General features: G+C 43.6%; 1 protein-coding gene across 1 annotated transcript; it reads left to right on the forward strand.

Moving 5' to 3' along the window:
- Positions 1–427: 427 nt before the first annotated feature.
- Positions 428–17,227, forward strand: Tm4sf4 (transmembrane 4 L six family member 4). The gene is made up of 5 exons (XM_075950836.1): positions 428–824; positions 1,461–1,550; positions 11,416–11,552; positions 14,808–14,997; positions 16,346–17,227. Exons 1-5 carry the CDS (start codon positions 651–653, stop codon positions 16,361–16,363), a joined length of 609 nt encoding a protein of 202 aa, XP_075806951.1. The 5' UTR covers positions 428–650; the 3' UTR covers positions 16,364–17,227.
- Positions 17,228–22,716: the final 5,489 nt, after the last annotated feature.

The raw sequence follows: 22,716 nt of genomic DNA on the forward strand, positions 1-22,716 counted from the left end.
ATCCTTTAAAAGAACCCAGGCCTGAATTCAGCGTTATTCAATTAGGCCCTCAAATTACTTTTGTATTAAGGGAAACAAGCCCTTCTGGAACAGCCTGTGTTTCAGGCTTTCTGTGAACAAGGCCGAAGAAGAGCCAGGCAGATCGATCACTCAGGGTTGGGAGGCATAACGTTAATCAGGACATTAGTGTGTTTGGAGAGGTATTTATGTAGTGCCTGGGGGAATATTTCTTTATTTGGGCAGGGACGGGGAGAATTTAAAGGGACAGTCCCACACACTGCCTGCCCCAGCCTTCTCTTCGGCTGCACCAACTTGAGTGTCTTGTCTGTGCTGGTGGATTATTAACAGAGGTTATTGGTCACCATGGCAAAACAATTGACCGATTGCACAGAACGTAATCTCATTTATGGGGGTGCAAAAAAAAGAGACATAGGGTCAGGGATATAAATGCCCATCACCACTGAAGGCCTGCTGTAGTTGAGGAGTGAACCGACTCCAAGGAAACAGTTCAGAAAGCTCTGACCCTTGGCCCCCAAATTTCTTACGGAACTGAGTACAGCTGCGGGAACGCGCTGCCACACTCGCGGAGGAGACCCGCGAAGCAGGTGGTGAGGAGCCTTTGATCTCTGTGCTTTCGTGCGCCACCCAGCATGTGCACCGGGGGCTGTGCCAAGTGCCTGGGGGGCACCCTCATTCCCCTGGCTGTGTTTGGCCTCCTGGCGAATATCCTGTTGTTCTTCCCTGGAGGAAAGGTGGTGGACGACAACAGCCACCTTTCGGAAGAGGTCTGGTATTTCGGAGGAATAGCGGGAAGCGGCGTCTTGGTGAGTAGAGAAACCTTAATATTCCCATAACAGAGAATTCCCCTGCTCGCATCCTTTTTCTCTCTGTGCTTACGTACTGAAAAGTAAGGCCTTGATATAGTCCCCCTTCCTATCAGCTGCTGGGGACATCTTGGGTTTCTAAGTGGTTCATCCCCAAGCTTGGGCTGGAATCAGCAGAGGACTTTTGAGCCCAGAGAATCAAGCTAACAGCCACTTGATTGCTTTATTCCAGTAAAATAGTGCCAATAAGAATTATGAGCAAAGCCCAGTGCTTTCTACAAATGAACGAGTTAGAACGCAGAGGTCCGGAAGCTCTCGTTCGGTTTCTTTGGCCCTGCGTTTCCGATATAGGTGGGACCTCCAGGTTGTAGCATGATACCAAGTCTCTTTCCCTTGCTCTAAATCTCCCTTTAAATGAAAACTCGGGGTGCCAGCACTTAAAACCTCCTCACAGAAGTTGGTCAGTCAGGCCAAACGGAACCCCCATACTCAAAACCGCCTATCTACCCAAGAGCCTTGTTTGCTGTTAAGTCATGCCTGCCTCCTTAAGCCACTGAGACCTGAGGTCTTCACTGGCTGGAGAGAAAACGCAGGCCTCCCTTCTGCATGCACGCTGAGCCCTTCTCTTGCCGGCAGATGATCTTCCCTGCGCTGGTGTTCCTGGGCCTGAAGAACAATGACTGCTGTGGTTGCTGTGGCAATGCGGGCTGCGGGAAGCGATTTGCGGTGAGTTGACCGGGTCGACGGCCAGAACGATTCTGGGGTCCATTGCTGGTTTGTGCTGGGCACTAGGGGTGTGCCGAACCAGTCCCAACCCAGACTCTTGGGACATCTGGTACATGATTAAGCTCTGATTCTGACTGGTACAGAAGAATAAGGATAAATGTATCAAATTCTACAACCTTCATACTTAGAGGTATAGAGACACTTAAGTTTTACAAACAGTCAGTGACATCAGAGCTTCAGAACTGGAGGGACACATAGAGAAGACCAGGGTGGGGCCCCAGACTTCCCTTTGCCACTAAGAAGCTAGGAGAACTTAAACAAATCCTAGCTTACTTCTGGCTCTGAATTGGCCTCCTCATTTAAGGAGACCTGCCTGGGGCAAGAAAAAGGATGCTATCTCCCCTCCCTAAAAGCCCACTAAGCTGCCTCCTTTACCACAGCCAAGGGCACTATTTCTGGAGGCCAGCAATTCCCACTGCCACCCAGAATCTGCCTCAGGAGTTCAGCTTCCTCTCCTGTTTCACACGGCTTCCATCTTTTAGTTGGAGAGCTGGAGACTGGTGAGGCATTGATGTTCCCAGGGGAGGAGGAGGGGGCACAGAAGGAATGCTGGCATGCGGGTCAGGTCCCACTTCTGCATCTGGGCAAGTCACCAACTGTTAAGATAAACAAGTTGGACTGGAGCAGAATTCCCTAGATATGGTCAAACCCTGCTACGTAGATACGTGTGTCCAAACGACAAAGACAGTTTCCTTTCACTCCTCCTCCGGTTGTTCTCATTCTAGAAAGGGAGGAAATCCTTGTTTTTATGGGGATAAGTCTTTGCTGTTTCTAAATCTTCAAACCTTCCTTCTAACACAGGAAGAATCCAAGACTAGGAACACACAGGCGACATTAGGTGACTAAAACTTAATAACACTATGTTCATGTTTGCTAATAATTTCAGTTTTTCTTACAAAATAGTGATATAAATGAATAAAACGCTTGACTTAAAAACTATTAAGCATTTGGTTATATGATGAGGCAAAAAATATGACGGAGGCAGACCCTGGGTTTGATGGGTAAAGGATGCTCCTGCGTCCTGGGGTCCAAGTTCCCCTCAAGGAGACACCTAAGCCAGTTTTAGATTCTTGAATGTCTCTCTGCCCATTCTGAAGCAGAACTGCCTTGGCATTTCTTTCTCACCATCACCTGTCCATTTACTCAAGGAAGAAGGCATTTACCAAGTGCACACAAAAAAAGCCCGCTGTGCTCTGTGTATAAAACACTGGAGGTTTTGTGTGACATCGTATCATTCATATAGAACATCACTTCTAAAAATCACCGCAAATACTGGAAATTGTTCTTTCAGCATTTAAAACCATCATTTACAAAGAATACAAGAAACAGAAACAATTCATTTGCTGTAGTTGTGTCATAGGCTGTATATACTTGATAATATTTCCCTATGATTGGCTATGAAGGAAAGGAAGAGCTATATAATTCATGTTCCCATCAGATCATTTAAAACTTCTCAGCTTTGGAAGATAGGTTGAAGATGATGGTTTGAAAAACAAGCAATTAAGGAATTTGAATGAAAATAAGGAAAAACAGTATCTTAGAAATTGGTCTTAGCGTTTCCGGTGCCGGGCAGAACTAAACAATGACTGAGTGCCACACAACAGGCAGGCAGGCAGGCAGGGGTGCAGGCTTGCTTGTGCCTTTCTAGGTTCCTCTATAACTACACTGAGAAGCAAAAACATTATGCAAAACTTATATTTTATTAGTATTTTTTTATATTTGTATTATACAAACTTTAATTTCGTTAACTTTAAACAAAGCAAAGAGTGCATCGAGAAATTCACGTTGTTCCCAGTACAGTTGAGAAACACGTTCTAGAATATTTGGCCTGGTCAATATGTATCATCTCCCAGGGCTCCTGAGACCTCCCGCTGGGATCTACCCTTGGAGTGGGTTGGGAATGGCCGCATCCTACCTCCAGCTGTGCAGACAGGAAACCAAGGCTTTAGGCCTCAGCTGCTAGAGACAGGGGCGCGGTGCTGGACAGATAGCGCCTGGGTTCCTTGGTATGGGTGGGGTTGTGTTTTAATCAAAGATCAGAACACAAAATGCACCTGTATATCTTACTTCTTTTCAAACCACAAGAAATGAACCTAGTATCGCTGGCCTCAGCACAACCTTGGCCTGTCCTATGTTGGTATGGCCTCTCCTGGCATGGCTCTAAGGTTCCATACATGCTGCTTTGTGGAACCTGGTAGTGTCCCCGTCCCCCACCAAGACACACACTCATGATACAAACACACCACACACAAAGCTGCATACTACATAGTGACCCTCTGAGCTATTTTCATAAATGCTTAAGGCATTTCCTTACAAATGAACACCACGCCAGTTGTCTGTGGAGCTTGGAGAAGCCCTGCCAGTAGAAAGATCTATAAGCAAACAGAGCAGAAGCCAGAGTAGCAGTTTCCCTCACCTCCACTGGCATATTTATGTTTTTCTAGAACATTCCCCAAATGTTAACTGAACTTACATCATTCTTGTCCTTCGGTTATAAAAAAAAAAAAAAAGAAAGAAAGAAAGAAAGAAAGAAAGAAAGAAAGAAAAAGCAGGAATTAGAAGGTAGGTGGGTGGCTGTAGAGATAAAGTGAGCTCGTGACCTGTAACCAACGTTGAAATTACCTAACTCATAGTTTCATTGTGAAGCCTGAGAAAATGAGTTAGGTGGTCTTTGTCTGTCTGTCTGTCTGTCTGTCTGTCTGTCTCTCTCTCTCTCTCTCTCTCTCTCTCTGTGTGTGTGTGTGTGTGTGTGTGTGTGTGTGTGTGTGTGTGTGATCTCTGACCCCATACAGGCCCCTGAGAGGGGAGGAGACTGAAGCTCAGCCCGAAGGTCAGAACTCTCTGAGATAGATTAGGCTGACGTGAGCCTGGAAAAACAGCAAGGGTAGGTACTTGCAGGGTGGCCTTTGAAGCCCTGACCTAGGTTCGTTTTTTAGGTCCCAACCTCCTCTTCCTACGCCTAAGAGTTTCAGTGACTTCAGTTTGTCTGTTTGGTCATTGCCCCCTGTACTCTCTTTAATGCCTGGAAAATGTTGGTCTCTCAGGGCCCTGTGGGACAACCAATTAATTTGATCAACTCATTCACTTTAGCAAAGATCCATTTAGAAACCTTGGACTTGACTCCAAGTTGAGGGTCTTTAATAATACAGTGGAAAGTAGATTGATAAAGGGGCTGGGGGGCAAGGCAGGCATTTCAGTTAACAGTATCGGGTAATAAATCCCGACATCCACATTCCAGGCAGATCAACTTTTTGGAGAAAGATCTTGGTCTCATCATAAGGCGATCTGTGAGTCTGTATTTCTTCTTGTGCTCAGCTCACTACTGCCCCCTACAGACAGATCCTGGATATCTCGTTCTTTATTCCTTCCAGTGACAGATTGGAGGAAACTTAGGCAATGCTTTTCAAGGATGCGTGATCATAAAGTAAGAAGTTAAAGTGTGGATTTCCTTCTTTTCACTCTTATCTTCAAAAGCCCATCTTCTCTGACTAGGAATGACACTCTGTAGCAAAATGATTACCTACCATGTGTATGCTACTAAATTAATCTCCAGCCTACCAAAAGTTTGAAGAAAACAAAACAAAAATGTAAAATGCCCTCTTGTAAAATGAGTTTTGGCAACGGCATTTTTTAACTTTCAGAAAGATATTACCAGAATCTGGGAAAGACGTTGCAAAATTAGTGTAAAGAGAAGGAAAGGAAGTCCCAGGTACGTGTTCGGTATCAAAGACATAAATCCTGGAGAAATCCACACCAGGCGAATAAAGTAAGGAGTACCGGGAGGTGACAGGTGATGTCTGTACTTTCTCAGGCTTACCCCTCACCAAAGCCCTTTAAACTACACAATAAAGTCCTCGTTTTACAAGCGAAGAAACTCAGGTTGAACATTCAGTTCTTGATTGGAGCCCTCATAGCTTTCTCAAGCTGAGCCAAGACAGAAAATATGGGACGCTACTGTTTTAGGAGAAAACAGGTGGGTTTGTTGGTACACTGTAATCCCTGCACTCAGAGCCTAGCCTCGAGAGAAAGGCGGGAAGGACAGACCTAGAGAAGACTGACTTCAGGGAGGCCTCATTGGTCTCTTAGGATGTTTGTCAAGTAGGAAGGGCCATGCCACCAGAGGTGTCTTCTTTACTTGCATTGCTGTTGCCCAGCCCTGTATATATTATATCCTCAGGCCTCACATTTTTCCTCTCCTTTTGGCCCCATCGTCCTTGCCATGAGATCAGCATAAAATAAATGGCCAAAGACACAGTCATTTGTCAGAGCAATGACCGTCCTGGGCTCAGTTATCACAGGACCTGGATAGGGAGGTCCTAAGGTGGTCAGGAGGTGAGTTAGAAGGCATCTGATACAGGATTTTCTTATCATCTGTTTCAAGGGAAACTTTCACAGCATTCAACGCGTGCACGCATGTTTAGCAGCGTGAACAGAATGTGTTTGCGGGGGTAGCTCAACGGTAGAGCATTTGGCTGCAGAATGTGTTTCTGGAACAACCATCTAAGAGGAAATTCGTTTACTTTTGTTTTTCTCCCCAGCCTTTTGCATTTGTAGAAAGGAGGGTGAGGGTTCAACAATAAAAATATTGCAGCACAATAGTAATATATTGTTAGGCGCTCATGTATTGAATGCATTATGGTGTCATGGAAATTTTCCTGAGATTAAGAACAAAAGATTCCTGGCGTCTTATCAGTGAGTGGCATGCTGGGCATTATTTAATAATTCATCCCCACCCTGAGAAATGTCTGGTTCTTTGAACAGGTTCTCTTAGTCATTAATTATTGTTATTGTGCCTCGTTTTATGGAAGAGGAACCGAGGCAGAATGATTAACTTCTCAAGGTCATGCGGGAGGAGCCAGAACTTAGAGCCAGCTCCTACTCCCTGTAATTCATACCCGTGACCATGACACATTAGTCTTCCTCTTTTCTATTTATTCCTTTCAAGGGGATAGAGCATGACCTAAGCTAGGATGACTGTTCCCACTCTGGACTCCAAAACCTGGCGGGCAGTGCCCGCCCTCAAGAGGCGCTATCTTGGAGGCTGTCCCAGATCTTTTGCCTATTCACTTCAAATACTATCACTTTAGGGAGGGGTTACCCCAACATACTTAATTTGACCTCAGTAAACTCCCATTGAATAAAAGAAGTTTTTATTATGAAACCTATGATAAATGGGACTTGACCCGTGCTGGTTTTAAGACAGATCATATCTGGCTGGGTGTGGTGGCACTAGCTTTTTGATCCCAGCACAGAGAAGTAGATGCAATGGATCTCTGTGAGTTCTAGACCAGCCTTGTCTACATAGTAAGACCCTCTAGCAAAACAATAAAAAAGACCATGTACCCCACTTGACTAACATTTAGGACTCTTTATGTGATGTGAATTAAAATAATGTGATGTAAAGTTGCTTTATGTGATTCGCCTCTTCTGTAAGATTGTGAAAATTAGGGTGTTTTTTTTAAATTTATTTTAATGTGGGGTATTTCAAACTGGAACTCAAAAGTATAACGTACCACTTACAGCTCTCCAAAGCCGGAACCCAATGCCCAACTCCTATTCAGATACACTGTAGAGCAAAACAAAGCACTTTTTATTCACTTAAGAACGACTACATTCCTCCCCTTATCACATGTCTTCCCTTCTTGAGAGGAAACATTTCCATGAAGTCAGTGAACACCAGATCCACAAATTTTAAAAATTTTTTCCTTCCAAAAGTTCCAAATGACCTAGATGAAGATTGTTCAACATGACCGTCACGTATGGCTATTGAGGAAGTGGAAATGACCTGGTCTATTCAAAATAGGACCGTATTCCAAAGAACTGATACAAAAAGACATATATTTTATTCTGATTACATGATGAAATGATAACATATTAAATATGTAAAATTAAGCAAAATACACTGATAAAGTTAATATCTTCTGTATCTTCCTTTAAGCTAGAACATTTGCATTATATATGAGATTACCTTTATAAACAGAGGTGGTCTAGGAGAAGCTCAAATGATATGTTTTGATAAAAGGGGACACTATCCCCTTGTTGAAGGTTTTTGTTAACCTGGTTTCTCATTCGCCTAAATGGGGATGTTTTTACTCTGTGCTAGCTCTTTGTCACAATCCTCTCACACTCTAGGTGAAAATTATATATGAACACCCTCTCAAAATAACTTGTATCTCTTTTTTCTAGTCAGGGTCTCCTGTATCTCAGGCTGGTTTAAACTTGACATATGGCCAAGTAAAACTTTTAATTTCTGAGCCTCCTGCCGCCACTTCCAGGAGCATGAATTACAGGCATGCCTCATTGTGCCCAGTTTTCAAAAATATGTAGAATAGCATTCACTGGATTTTAAAGGAAATTCATTATATTAGAAGATTAGAAAACAAAATATTAAAACAGCCAATGCATGAAATGTTAATAGAAGTGCTTTTTTACTTGCTAACACATTAAATAATAAGATGTGGTAGCAAGTCTATCAGAATTTCAGATTAGTGACAGACAGTGACTAATGGTTGCAAAGCTATAAAGTGATAAGATCTATAGGCAGTTCGAGAACAGCCTGGGCTACTGAAGTCCCCATCTTGAAGGGAAGGGTGGCATCCTACTGCTGACAACATCATCAGTACAGACTCACCTTGTATATGATCAAACATGGTAAAATGTTTAGAATTGGTACCCAAACTCCTTTACCCAGATCCCTCAGGAGCAATAGTATGAGTTGAATTTTTCCTTTCACTACCACCTGGGTGTGGAAATCCTGAGCTATTTTAGCTGAAGGGGCCTACTAGATCGTGGAGCCATCCACTCTTGTTAGGTCCAGAGCTACTGAGGGTGCATCAACCAGGACTCCTAAGAGACCTATTTCCTTTCCTGGAAAGGGGACTCTTTTTTTAATACAATTCAAAGACCCCCCCTATATGTTCAATCAGTAATAGCTTAATGACGTCTCTCTAGAATAGGCCAATACAGGGAGATCAAGTAAGCAGAGAGCTATTTTTTATTTTATTTTATTTTTTATTTTATTTTATTTTTTATGTTATCTCATGTCTGTGAGAAAACCAATTTTATTCACAAGAAAACTTGAAAATAACACACTGTTCGGTGCTGGTGGTCATGGGGTGTGGAGGTGTCAGGGCGTGAGTGTGGTACACATTCACATTACTACACGGGTAGTAGGTGGAAGGCTCTGGGCTAGGAGGAAGGAAACTTGGATCCTCAATGTAGCTCCGCCACTTTATAAATATGTGACTTGACTATGACTGGGCTCAGTACTTGGAGGTGGAGGCGGGAAGACTGGAAGTTCAAGGTCACCCTCAGCCACCAGCGAGTTAAGGAAATCCTGAGCTACAGGAGACCTTGTCAAAAAATATAATCATGAGACAAGGCTTGGAAGCAAGCAGCTCTTCTACTTTAACACTATTGTCTTGGTTTTTATCTATTGTTTTGGTATTTATCGGTTTGTTGTGGGGGAAGTATAGATGATACTAGCCATGCCACAGGTTTTTGAAAGGATAAACATTACACAAGTCTTCGCATAAGGCTCTCATCAAGTTGAGCCAGTTTTACTAGGTGGAATTGAAATGGCCGCACCAAGTGGCATTTGAGTTCTTCAATATTATTTTTTTTTAAATTTATTTATTTATTAAAGATTTCTGTCTCTTCCCCGCCACCGCCTCCCATTTCCCTCCCCCTCCCCCAACTAAGTCCCCCCCCAGCCCGTAACTTAGCCATCCTTGTAGGAGAAATTCTAGTTTCTGAAGGCTCTCAGCTAGTCTGAAGATGTGAGAGGCCCTTTATTATAGAATCTTTTTTTCTGGGAGAGAATCCGGTCTACGTGAAGAAAGTGCCGTCTAGCATGTGTCAAGAAGGTTTTCCAGACCATCCCATGCCTTTCTCTATAAGAGAATGAGACAGCATAAGAAAAACCTGCCCTGAAGATAGGATTTATCTCCCCTTGCAGAGTGTGCTGTCCATTCCTAGAACTAGCTGTGTGCAAACTGAACGGTGACCTTGCTGGAGGTGGCAAGGGATGCTGCAAAATCAGAAAATAAGCCGCTTGAGTAAGTGCATGTTAAGTACCCAACATGTTCTCATTAGGGGTTCACAAAAAGAAAAAAAAAAGCTCACAGGATTCAGTAAGAACCATAAATATCTCAAGAAAGAGGAAAACTGAGTACAGAATTGCCTCTTATTTTCCACAAAACCAGAACAAAGCCTCCAACAAAACCATTAATGCACAAGCATGCGCTTATAGACACGCAGTTAACACATTTATATATACATCGTGTTGTAGAAAACAAACTTAACAACCTTTTAGCTGGAATGTTTATCCCAACCACTTATTTTTAAATGTACTCGTGTTTCTTCGATATGAGTAGTTTAGTTGCTATATGGACTCTGCACCACTAAGAGATTAAAGTCTCTTCCATGTCAGTTTGGACATACATACTTCCCTTTATTTTCAAAGAGGGCTTCTCTGTGGAGCTCTGGATGACCCGAAGCTGACAGCACAGAGCAGGCTGGTCTTGAACTCCCAAAGATCTGTCTGCCTGTGCCTCTGAGTGCTGAGATTAAAGGTGTGACCCCCCACACACACTCAGCCCATGCTATTTCTAATTACTATTTGGAATAGAGATTGTAGAAGTTCTACAAATTTCTAATCCTAAACATCCCCTTTGTCTGTAAACAGGAGTTAGCCTGAATGGTCTCCAGGATGGCTTCTGGCATTTCCCTTCTAAATTCGATTTTGATATTACTACTAAAAAATATCATCTTATCCAATCTATACTACCAATTAATCTCTTCACATAAAAAAATCTTGAAGCTGGGCAGTGGTTCTTAAATTAAAATGCATGCTTTTAATCCCAGCAGTCGAGAGGCAGGCAGATCTATGTGAGTTTTAGGCCAGCCTGGTCTACAAGGGCAAGTTCCTGGACAGACTCCAAAGGTACAGAGAAACCCTGTCTTGAAAAACACAAACAAACAAACAAAAAAAATCTTGAGCTGGAATTGTTGAGATTATTTAGCATAAAAGAGAAAGCTTCCAACAGGTGAAGAGCTGTCAAGTCAATCCTCAGATATTTTAAGAGCCGCCATCATATATAAGGAAGATAGTTTTACATCTTTTTGTCCACAGGGAGTGTACCTAGAACCAGAGTGGAGACCCTCTCAACTTCTAGTCTCCAGCAGCATAAGCGGGATCTGTGTGCCGCATAGTGTACTTGGCCAGAAAAATTAACCCAAGATGTAACAGATTGGCCTTACATATTGGTCCTGTAGATTTTATTCCTTTTTCTTTTATTTATTTTAAAACAGGGTTTCCCAGCAGCTATGCAGCCAGTCCTATACCTAGCTCTGTAGACCAAACTGGCCTTGAACTTACAGAGATCTACCTGCCCCTGACTCCTGAATGCTGGGGTTAAAGGCGTGCACCACCTCCACCTGGAAATTGTGTGTGTGTGTGTGTGTGTGTGTGTGTGTGTGTGTGTAAATACACATATACATTCAAACCTATATATTCAGTCTTTTATACATATTCAGACATATATTTATATAGATTCAGATGAATATATATATATATATGCCTGAAGGTACAGACAGTGTTGTGTTCCTCAGTCACTGAATAAGTGAAAAGACAGGAGTAATAAAGGGAACATGAGTCACAAAGTTCCATCTGAGAGAGCTGTAGGTCCCATCTGTAATTACAAATGACTGCTATCCTATGGTCGTCATGTTTGCTGGGTGGTGTAACTGAGCATGAATAATCTCCACACGGTCTAAGAACTTTCTTGTCTCTCCTCCCTTTCAGATGTTCACCTCCACATTGTTTGCTGCGATTGGATTCCTGGGTGCCGGGTACTCATTTGTCATCTCAGCTGTCTCCATCAACAAGGGGCCCAAATGCTTGATGTCCAATAACACATGGGGATACCCCTTTCACAGCGGGTAAGGCTCCACTGTACAACGAACATAATGTCATGGCCCTTCATTGTGTACTCTCAAAATGTCGCCCCTCAAGGCAAAGCTGACTCTGTGGTTAGGAGAAGTTGCATAGACCTCACTTCTAGGTCATTTTTGACAAACACGAGAGAAACAACTAGAAGAGGATGCCTTAGTTGTCCAGAGAAAATTTGTTGTACCACCGCTCACATCCAAACATTAGCAGATTGTAGTTAATATTTTTGTCCTCAAATGGTATACCTAGGACCAGAGTGTAGAACCTCTAGATTCCTAGTCTTCAGTAACATGAGAAGAATCCGCCTGCCACATAGAACACCATAGCGACAGTCCCAGCTGAATAAATGAATTCTACAATATTTAATTTAATTCCACAATTTCACTAGCCATGTTTCAAGTACTCACTAGCTGCTTGCGGCTTGTAGTACTGTGCTGAATAGCGAAAATATAGAACATTTCCATTGTAGTAAATGCTCTATTAGATAACTACACTCTCTCCTCTGAGAAGCTTGGACCATTTCTCATTTTCTCATTATCTCAGACCCTCTATTTTGCACAGTGGCTGAACATCCTTAGAGATCAGAAAGTATGGCTGTTGGATCTTCTAACACATAGAGAATGGGTCCATTAAAAAAGGACTAAGCAGTTTACTAATAAACAGTTGTCCTTCCGCATCCACAAAGGCTCCAGGACAACAGTAGTTATTGATGCACAAGTACCCTGCACAGACTTGCAACAGTATTTCCATATTGCTTATAATACTTGACGCAATGGAAATGCTATGCAAACAGCTGATACACTGTTTTGCTTAGAGAACAATGACATGTTCATTACAGATGTATTGTACCTTTTATTTATGATCAAATTTACATATGTGGTACCTGAACAGCAGAGGGATGGATGTACTAACTCAAATTACTGATTGTTCATTTACAGTAAGATCCTTAGAAACTTCAAGAACTGTCTTCAGACTGGGAAGGTGGGAGGCACTGGCTCTGATCTGATGATCTTGGTGTGTTCACAGGCACCAAGTACCCCAACCCTATTCTCACAACTACACAAGCATAGATCTGTCATCTTCACATCATATGGAGTGACTCCAAAATGTTTCTTTCATACCTTGCAGTGAACTGTTGAGGCTCCATCACCATGCGGTTAGATTGAGGAACATAGAATTCAGACACCAGCACCTTGAGTCTTCTCTAGAGATGTTCTGTCGGTGGTTCAGTTTCTCCCACGGTAGGAGTCAGGAAAGCAGTGGGTAATGTCTTTCTGAAGGACCCTTCTGATATTCTTTCCATCAACAGCATCCGTGCAGTGTTAGCTATGGCTTATTGTTGTGTTCTGCTGTGTGGCGAACATTGCCTTCCATGACTTAATGTCAATTAGCCTAAATGCTGTGTCAAAAGCAAAGGAGAGAGAGAGGGAAGGGAACACACTAGAGGCTGAACCGCTCCAAAGCAATACAACAGCCAGTGGTTGTGATGGGAAAGGCCTCTCACACTCCCCTGGAATAGGTAAGCTCACGCCCTGCTTGGGATGGCATGGAATCAAAGGCCAAGGTCAGGAGAGTGACCATTGCACCTGTAGATAACACCAGAAATGCTGAGTAAGGTAAAAACCGGAAAGCAGAAAACCGTGTTTCAGAGCGCTGTGTGCTCGGGCCTCGGATGAGGCCTGTTCCCCTCACAGCTGCTTCTGGTGTGTTACTCTCACGCATGCTCCCATCTTATGTCTCTCTATCTGTGCCTCACAGTGATCACTCATCTGCCAATAGTGTCAGGTGATAGCGTCACACTGAAAACAGCATAGAGTCAACCTTATTGGAAGGATCAAGATTTCATGAATTCTCCCATCTCCGTTCACTGTACAATAAGAAATTACCCAGGATTAGGAGTGAAGAGAAAAGGCAGATGTTATCAAGCTGGCCTCTAAGATTCCAGCTTGTCCCATGCAAGCTCCCTGGTTGTCAGTTTAGTCTCTGTGAGCCCCTATAAGCCCAGGTTAGTTGATTCTGTGCGTTTTCTTGTGGTGTCCTTGACTAAGGATGTTGAACAGTTCTTTAAGTGTTTCTTGACCATTTGAGATTCCTTTATTGATAATTCTCTGTTTAGATCTATACCTCATTTTTAAATTGGATTATTTGGGGGTGTTTTTTTTTTTTTGATGTCTAGTTTCTTGAATTCTTTATATATTTCGGACATGAGCCTTCTGTTAGATGTGGGGTTGGTGGAAATCTTTTCCCATTTTGTGAAGTGCTGTTTTGTCTTATTGATAGTGTCCTTTGCCTTACAGAAGCTTTTTGGTTTCATAAGGTCCCATTTAGCAATTGTCCATCTGAGTGCCTGTGCTGTTGGTATTCTGCTCAGGAAGCAGGCTTGTGCTGTTTGTTTGGTTTTAGGACAGGCTATCACACTCTATCTTTGGGCTTGCCTCAAACTAAAGGCATCCGTCCTGCCTCAGCCTCCCAAGTGCTGAGATGACGGATGTCAGTCATCACACTTGGCTGACAGACTTCTTTTTAGTCATGTGACATGATCTATTTTACTTCGTTGTGGATGGCCACTTGATAAGTTGTGACAATCAAACTGGTCTCTAACATTGATAACTAGGCTGAAGGCCATCAACATGCGTGCAGCCTCAGTTTCCCCTTCTTTATAAATGTCTGTGTGCTTATTTGTCCTCTTGGCCAGCCCACAAAAACCTCTCTGTCACTTAGTAGTTTATGACTGGGGACAGAGCACATAAAGTCTCTGGGCCTCAGCATCCTTGTTTGCAGAGCAGAAAGGAAAGAGCCCTGGGTTTCTGTGTGGAATCGACGGATGAAGACATGAAATGTCTGGGAATGACAACCCGCATGGGAGAAGGAGAAGTACCTGGGGAGATGTGCTTGGGTTCTTTTTACTGATATTTACCGGGTGATTCGTTATAGGGCTTGTTTTGCACAAGAGAAATGGTAATGGCGGGGCTGGAGAGATGGCTCAGCGGTTAAGAGCATTGCCTGCTCTTCCAAAGGTCCTGAGTTCAATTCCCAGCAACCGCATGGTGGCTCACAACCATCTTTAATGAGGTCTGGTGCCCTCTTCTGGCCAACAGACATACACACAGACAGGATATTGTATACATAATAAATAAATAAATATTTCTTAAAAAAAAGGAAATGGTAATGGCCACTTGCTAAGGTAGGGGATCACACGCATTTGACAAATGTCGCCTTCCTGCCTGTTTCCCTGTCACCCGCAGTGATTATCTTAATGACCAAGCCTTGTGGAGCAAGTGCGCAGAGCCCAAGGATGTGGTCCCCTGGAATCTGACACTCTTCTCCATTCTGCTGGTCATTGGAGGCATCCAGATGGTTCTCTGTGCCATCCAGGTGGTCAATGGCCTCCTGGGGACCCTCTGTGGAGACTGCCAGTGCTGTGGCTGCTGCGGGGTAAGTTAGGATTCTGCCGTTTCTTCTCAGAACGAAGGAGGCCAGGTTAGGCCGCCATCACCATGAGATGACGGCAGTGAGTATGGCTGCCCCTCGAGGGTTCCGACCAGCTCATACGGACAGCACCGTTGTCTTATTGTGTATGTAGTGAGCATTGGGCCCAGACTGAAGCTGACCACACTCCCCAGCCCCACAGCCAGCTGCACATGGAGATATATAACTATAGCATTCATAGAAGGGCTTGAGGACGTGTTTGCCAGATGGGCATGTTCCTAGCAACAATACATCCCATCTGGCCCAAGAATTCTCACTGCCTACGAGGAAGAAGGATCAGGGCAAAGCCTAGACTATTTTTGATACAAGAAGAGAAAGGAGGGAAATTAGTCAAGATGACTTTTCAAAGTCCACCATAAAATATCAATAACAAAATACAAAAAGTAAAAGCAAACCTGTAGGTAATTAAAGAGTCTGATGACTTCAACACATAACCAAATCAGATCAGGCAACTATATATCCACACGCATTTATTATAAACAGATTGAAACATGAACAAAATAGTAACATTTTTACATTTCAAATAAGCAATATATATATGAAAATATATGTGAAGACCCCAGTAACATGGTTCAGAAAGAGCCCACTTCCACATCTGCTAGTCACGGGATGTGAGCAAGTTGACTGACTTCTCAGCATCCTACCGTCCCAGCGGCCTGTGGTCTCGCTTATGTAAAGGTGTGCAGGTCGGTTTCTGTCCACGCAAGCCGAGAGCCCCCAGAGTCTGCCGTGGCACTTAAATAAAGTGACAGGCTTCTTAATATCCAAGCTGTGAGAACTGGGTGGGTGGCCCACGAGGGGCCAGGTGCCCTGAGTTGTTTACCTATGAAGTGCAAGTGTTAGCTCTGCTGCTAGTATTGCTCAGGGCCTACTACAGGGTAATAGCTACACATCAATTTTTGCACACTCATGAGATTCAGCAAATGGTGCCTGGAATTGTTTCCTCACCGTATGGCATAGGCTCAGTGAATGGAGCACTGCATATGGGTTCTGGTTTCATTGTAGCTTCCAAAAAAAAAAAACAAAAACACTTCTTTTCTTTCACCACAAGTGGCTTTACTAATCAATAATAATAATTTAAAAAAAGAAGTTTTCATGCCATTAACTGAAAACAAATAAGTCACAGATTAAAGTCTGAAACTTAAGTCAACAGCTGAAGAAAGCATTTAGTAGGAAACCCACGAATGGACAAGAGAAGTCAAAAAGAAGAAGTTAGGGGAGGGTTAGATAGAGCAGGGAGAGAGATGAGAAACAAAGCAGGCATCTTAATTAATTTTCTTTTCCTCCCCTCTAGGGCAATGGAACAGTCTAACAGGTGTGGCAAGCTGCTCCAACCTTACAGCACTTCCTGTGGGAAGATGGGCGTGCCATGGACATGCCTAGGATACGTCCCAGCCCCAGCCCCAGCCTTGCTAATTCTTGTCTGCTTCCTCCCAGGCAGAGCTTGGGAGGCAGGAGGGATCCTTTTCTCTCTCCGCATAACTTTGCTCAACCTAGAAATTTGGTGGGTTGTTTTGTTTTTTCAAAAAAAAAAAACAAAAAGTTAATAATAATTGGGTAACTTTACAAATTAGCCCCCTTTTAGAAATCCAGAAGAAGTTAAAAGCAGATTTTTCATGACTTCCTCTAAATAATGTAACCAGAACGAAGTCATTTCTCCTACCGCGCCGCTTCTTTGTATAAAGATGTTCCTATTTTAAGATCTGCATAACTCAAAAAGAAAAAACATTAAAGTGAAAACCAGTTTTCCGGGATGCATGGATAAGGAGTAATTGCTGTATGATACATAATTTTTATGGGAAGCCTGTTTTGGCTAACTTGTCTGGACTGCTTGTGACTAGTTTTATGAGGCTGTCATCACTAGCCAGGGTTTCCACGTGTATATTAAATTAAATTATTTAAATTCAGAATTAAAACAATAAACATGGTATGTGTGCCAGTGAAGAAGAAGAAAGAGAGAATCATACCTGTTTGTCCTTTCTTTTGTTCTTTTTTTTGGGGGGGGGGGTGTTTTGTTTGGGGTTTTGTTTTTGTTTTTTGTTTTTGTTTTTTCTGAGACAGGACTTCTCTGTGTAACAGCCCTAGCTGTACTAGAACTGGCTCCGTAGACTTTGAACTCAAAGAGATCCGCCTGCCTCTGCCTCCTGAGTGCTGGGATTAAAGATGTATGCCACCATTACCTGGCTCCTGCTTGTCCTTCCTCTCTTTATAAATGCATTCTCTCTCTCTTTTTTTTTTTCATTTTTTCCATTCCTTCTTTGCTTTTTGTTTGTTTGTTTATTGTTTGACTTTTTCAGTTTTTTTTCCCCCCGGCTCTTAAAGACTTGCTATGTAACCTAAGATGCTGGAGAAATTATGACCTACTCTCTCAGTGCGGGCATTACAAGCATATGCCACCATGCCTGGCCAACTATGTTGTTTGCTCCAGCATTTAAAAAGTCATAAGAAGCTGATTGGATAATATTTTCTCAGCCTATTGGGCAAGACTGATTTAAGAGGTCATGCTAATTCCATGCGCTGTGATGCTAATAGGTTAATTTCGGTTTCATTGGTCAGACACTGGCGTGAAATCAAATTCGTTTGGCTTCTAATTTCACTTCTTCAACACACCAGCTTAGAGGGCCCTGAAAGTGGATTTGTAAGCCTCAGTTTCCCTATCTGTTAGAGGAGTGTTGAAGCACATTCATCTGGGGTAATCTGAAGTTAAGTTTGAAGCAAGGGCAATACTGTCAGTGTAACTTGTGCACCAAGCAGAGGAACTCAGAGGGAATCACCATCCCGTCCCACCTCCATACCCACCAACCAGGTGGACGGCACTGCATGGGTTAGGTACTCACCGCCTTCTTAGCCAGGGTTTCTATTGCTGCGACCAAACACCACAACCAAAAGTCAAGTTGGGGAGAAGAGAGTTTAATTTGGCTTACACTTCCATATTGTTGTTCATCATTAAAGGAAGTCAGGACAGGAACTCAAACAGGGCAGGATCCAGGAACTGATGCAGAAGCCATGAAAGGGTGCTGCTTACTGATTTGCTTCCCCTGGCTTGCTGAGCCTGCTTTCTTAAAGAACCCAGGACCACCAGCCCAGGGATGGCATCACCCACAATGGCCTGGGCCCTCTTCTAATAGAGAAAATGCCTGACAGCTGGATCTCATGGAGGCGATTCCTCTACTAAGGCTCCTTCCTCTCTAATGACTCTAGCTTATGTCAACTGACACAGAACCAACCAGAACACCCCTATTGTGTGCTAGCCACCTAATGATCGGGCACTGAGGATGCAAAGTACCATGTGCTATTTTTGCTCTTATCATAGCATTGCAATAAACTCTGTGAGCAAAGTGATTATATTCAAGACCTGACATTCAGTTGACAGCAGGAATATGGCCCATTTGGCCAGGCAGATGGGTCCTTGGGGTCTTCTGGGAGATTTTAACACACACACACACACACACACACACACACACACACACACACTTCAATTCAGTTTATACCATTGGTTCTGAAAGATGGCTGAATATCAAATGTACCCAGAAAATCCTCTATAATTGTATGTTTACAAACCCTACTTAAGTTGAACACTCAGGTGATGCTGGGACCAACCACGTTGTGCCACCATTGTCTTAGATGATAGCCTGTCAACCAGGATGAAGTGCCATCAGGCCAAATCAGCGCTACCAGGAGCTCCACCTGCTTGGAGCACATGCTCATCAGCCCGGTCTGATGACAGCGCTCAGGACAGTGCCTGTCCATCATAGCAAATTCACAAGGTCTTTGATAGGGAAACGGGAACGGGCATCCAAGAACCAGTTGTGTAGGGCTTTCACTGACTCTCTGTCATCATCATATCTGGTCTCGTTGCTTTACACATGAAGAACTGAAACAAGTATTTGACAAACTCTCCCCTAGGACATGCTTCCAATCCTGTCTCCACAAGATCAGAGAAGTAGACTTAGAAGGGGGAGCTAGAAGATGATGAGAGGAATTGTCCCTGGAGAGATCCCTCTCCATACACGTGTGTACATGTTTCTGACCCTCCCTTTCTCCCTCTCTCCTTCCTCCCTCCCTCTACCTCTGGCTCTTTGGGGGGGGGGCATGGAGGGGTGTTCAGAGACTCCAGAAACTTTCCTTCTCATAGCAGCAAACTTAGTGTCGCATACTCGAATGCCTGAGTCTGCGACACTAAGTATTCAAGCGGAGACTGTCCTAGGTATTTTTCCATTGCCCTGACCAAAAACCTTGAGCAAGACAGCTTTAGAAAATGATGAATCTGGACTCACAGTTGCAGAGAGTTAGAGTCTATTGCCATCACGGCGGGGAGCCTGGCAATGTTCACACAGACGTGGCACTGGAGCAGTAACTGAGATTTACATCCTTATCTGCAGGTAAGCAGCAAAGAAAGATACCAGGAAAGGTGTGGCTTTTGAAAGCTCAAAGCCCACCCCCAGTGACATGCCACTTTTCCTAATGCTTCCCAGACAGTTCAGTCGATGGGGGAACACATATTGAAGTTCATGAGCCTATGACGGCTATTGTCATTCAAACCACCACAGAGGCAAGGACAGCATCTGACAAACACATGCTTGAGAGGCCACCGTGGGGTCTTGACACAGTTGAGAGGACGACTTCATGAGCAGGGGTGCAGAGTTCCTGCTTTGCATTCTTTCACATTCCTTGTGAGGTGGAAACTGTGACCCTAACGTAACATGGAGGGGAACCCCACAGATGAGTAGAAAGAATAGATGGGGATTAAGCATCCTTGACACAATTAAGCATAGGGCTGGAGTGATCTCAGTGGGCAGGACTACTGAAATTAAAATGTAGCATTTAGACATTCACGAAACTGTGTTCTCTCCAGCCTCATTCGGTTTCTAACCCTGAATTCCACAGTACTCTTCTTTGATGCGGGCTGTCTTGGGGGTTGTCTAGTTGTGCTTTAGCATCCTATTCTGCCCACGAGCATGAGATCAATTGCACAGGGAAGGGAAATGTTAGGAAAGGGGATAAACTTAATAAGTTAAAACATGCACTAGTGGCATCCACATAATCTGTGAAAACGGGACTATTAGCGGCAATGGAGGCAGAAAAGGGAATGGCTTTGGGGACGTCAGCCAAGCAGACCAGCCATACACTCCGCCATAGGCATGAGGTTGTCAAGAGGGGCTAAGTAGAGCAATTGTAAAGTAAAGCAAAACTAGCTCCTCCTGCTGCCGCCCAAACCTTGGACATGAAGGCTCCACGGGGTCTCAAAATGGGCAAAAAAACAAATGCTCAGATAGAAAGTCTCAAGACAGACACCAGTCTTCAGTCTACCAAGAACCAGGTGGCAGCAAGAAAGGGCTGAAGGCTATGGGTTGAACATGTGGTGTGCACTGCAAGTTATTCACCAAGTCACAGGCCGCTTGGAACACAACCCTTGAGATACGGGAGAGAAAATTCTAGAACATTGTGCAGTCTGTGGATGCTAACCATCCAAGAGGGAAGATAGGACACAAACACACTATGGAGGCAGGGAAGGAAAGAAGGGAGACAAGAAAGCACAGAGGACGGGAAGGGAAGGGAGGAGACAGGAAGGGAGAGGAGTTGGGGGAGGCGTGAACAGAGTGAAGAAGTAGGGAGAACGGAAAGAAATGGTGCAGGGCTGTAAAGAGTTAGGGGAGACCAATACAGGCTGAAAGTAGGGAGGAAATATCTGCCTTTCTACAACATTACCTTGCCCTGGTTATGTTAGTCATTTTCCTTCCATCTGAGATAAGCAATGTAATAAGAGAGGGAAGATTTACTTGGGTTTATGCTTTCAGTGTAAGGCATCTATCTGGCTCTGTTGCTTTTAAGTCTGCAGAAAGCCAGAAACACAGTATAGAAGGATAGCACTGGAGAAAGCTGCTTGCTTCCCGGCAGCCAGGAAGGGATAAAATATCCTCTTCAAAGTCCCACCCCTAATGGAGCCATGTCCTCCAACTAGACCCTGCTTTCTTTTTCTTATCTTTCTTTCTTTTTTCTTTTGTTTTTTGTTTGTTTGTTTGTTTTGTTTTTTGTTTTGGTTTGGTTTTGGTCTTTCGAGACAGGGTTTCTCTGTAGCTTTGGAGCGTGTCCTGGAACTAGCTCTTGTAGACCAGGCTGGCCTTGAACTCACAGAGATCCGCCCGCCTCTGCCTCCTGAGTGCTGGGATTAAAGGCATGCGCCACCATTGTCTGGCTTTAGACCCCGCTTTCTAACAGCCCATTCAGCTATGAACTCACCATTGATGAAGTTAGCAGCCCCATAATCCAATCACCACTCAATAATAACACCACCTAAGGACCAATCTTCAACATATGAACCTTTAGGGAGGAAACAGAATATCCAAACTGTTAGAATATCAATAAAGGTCCATTAACGGGAAACTCCTGCTCAGAAGACTAGAACCTCTGGCCTGAGTGGATACCTATCATTACAGTTGGACAGGATCAACAACTTGGCCAAGAGATCACCCCTAGGAAGGCAGACTACCTTAAACCATGACAAAGAGATGGGTGGAATAATTATTCCTTTAATGAGATAATATACTTTTCCTTCCCATAATTTTTGCCCCTAGTTCATAATCCCCAAAAGATAAGAGGTTGCCAAGATGTTTGCTGTGTCTCCCCCATGTCTTTTTTCTTTCAGAACTCTTATATTTGTCTTCCTTTCTTATATTCTTATATTCATCTCCTTCCCTTTCTCTGGACTAAGGAGTCCTTGAGCTCAGAGACTTGATTTCAACAGTGCGTGTGCTTCTTTTGTTTACTGGACCAGGCACATAGTAAGTGGTCACTAAAGAATATGTCCTGTTCAGGAGAAAAAGTCCTTAATACATGGGTTTGCAGGGGGAGGGGGGTATTCAAGATCATATGCAGTAAATATGACATTTAACAAGCATTAAATTTAATAATGGGGAACTCGAGAGATAACTTGGTGGCTGAGACCACGGTTCAAGACAACCTTGATTCAGTTCCCAGCACCCACATGACAGCTTCACAACCATTTGTAACTCCAGTGCCAGAAGATCCAATGCCCTCTTCCAGCCTCCAAGGGCACCAGGCATGCATACAGTGCACAGACACACGTCTAGGCCAAACAACCATACACATAAAACAAAAGTAAATCTTTAAAAAGCTAACATTGTGAGATGGCAGGAAAACAGAGGAGAGAGAAAGGGAATTCATGACATTGTTATTGAAGCAAAAACAAAAATTCTACAGAGGTTCATGCTGCCTCCTACAGCCTGCCGGAAAACCAAAATTCTGACAACAGTGGAACGGAGGACCACTTAGATAGCATTAATTGATATTTGTTCTGGCCACTGTCCGCCAGATCAGTATGGAAAGTTGCCTTGTAACTTTAATATGGTGATTATGATTTTAATTCCTGTTTATGAATGTTGTATAATAAACTCTGACATTTAGAATGGCCATAGTTGTATATAAGTTATAAACTAAACAGTAGGCAAACAAACATGCACTTCTGGCCTCAGCAAGGGTCGTGGTTCTCAAACACGAGGGCATTCTGGCTTGCTGACTCCGTGCAAAATTCCCAGCCCTCGACCTCCTGTAGAGTCAAGAAGTCTGAGAACGTCTAAGCTTATAGCTAACAAATTAATATGTCTACGGTGGACCAGCCATTCACTCTGCTATAGCTGCTCTTAG

Source organism: Microtus pennsylvanicus, chromosome 16, assembly GCF_037038515.1.
Source record: "Microtus pennsylvanicus isolate mMicPen1 chromosome 16, mMicPen1.hap1, whole genome shotgun sequence".
Lineage (NCBI taxonomy): Eukaryota > Metazoa > Chordata > Mammalia > Rodentia > Cricetidae > Microtus > Microtus pennsylvanicus.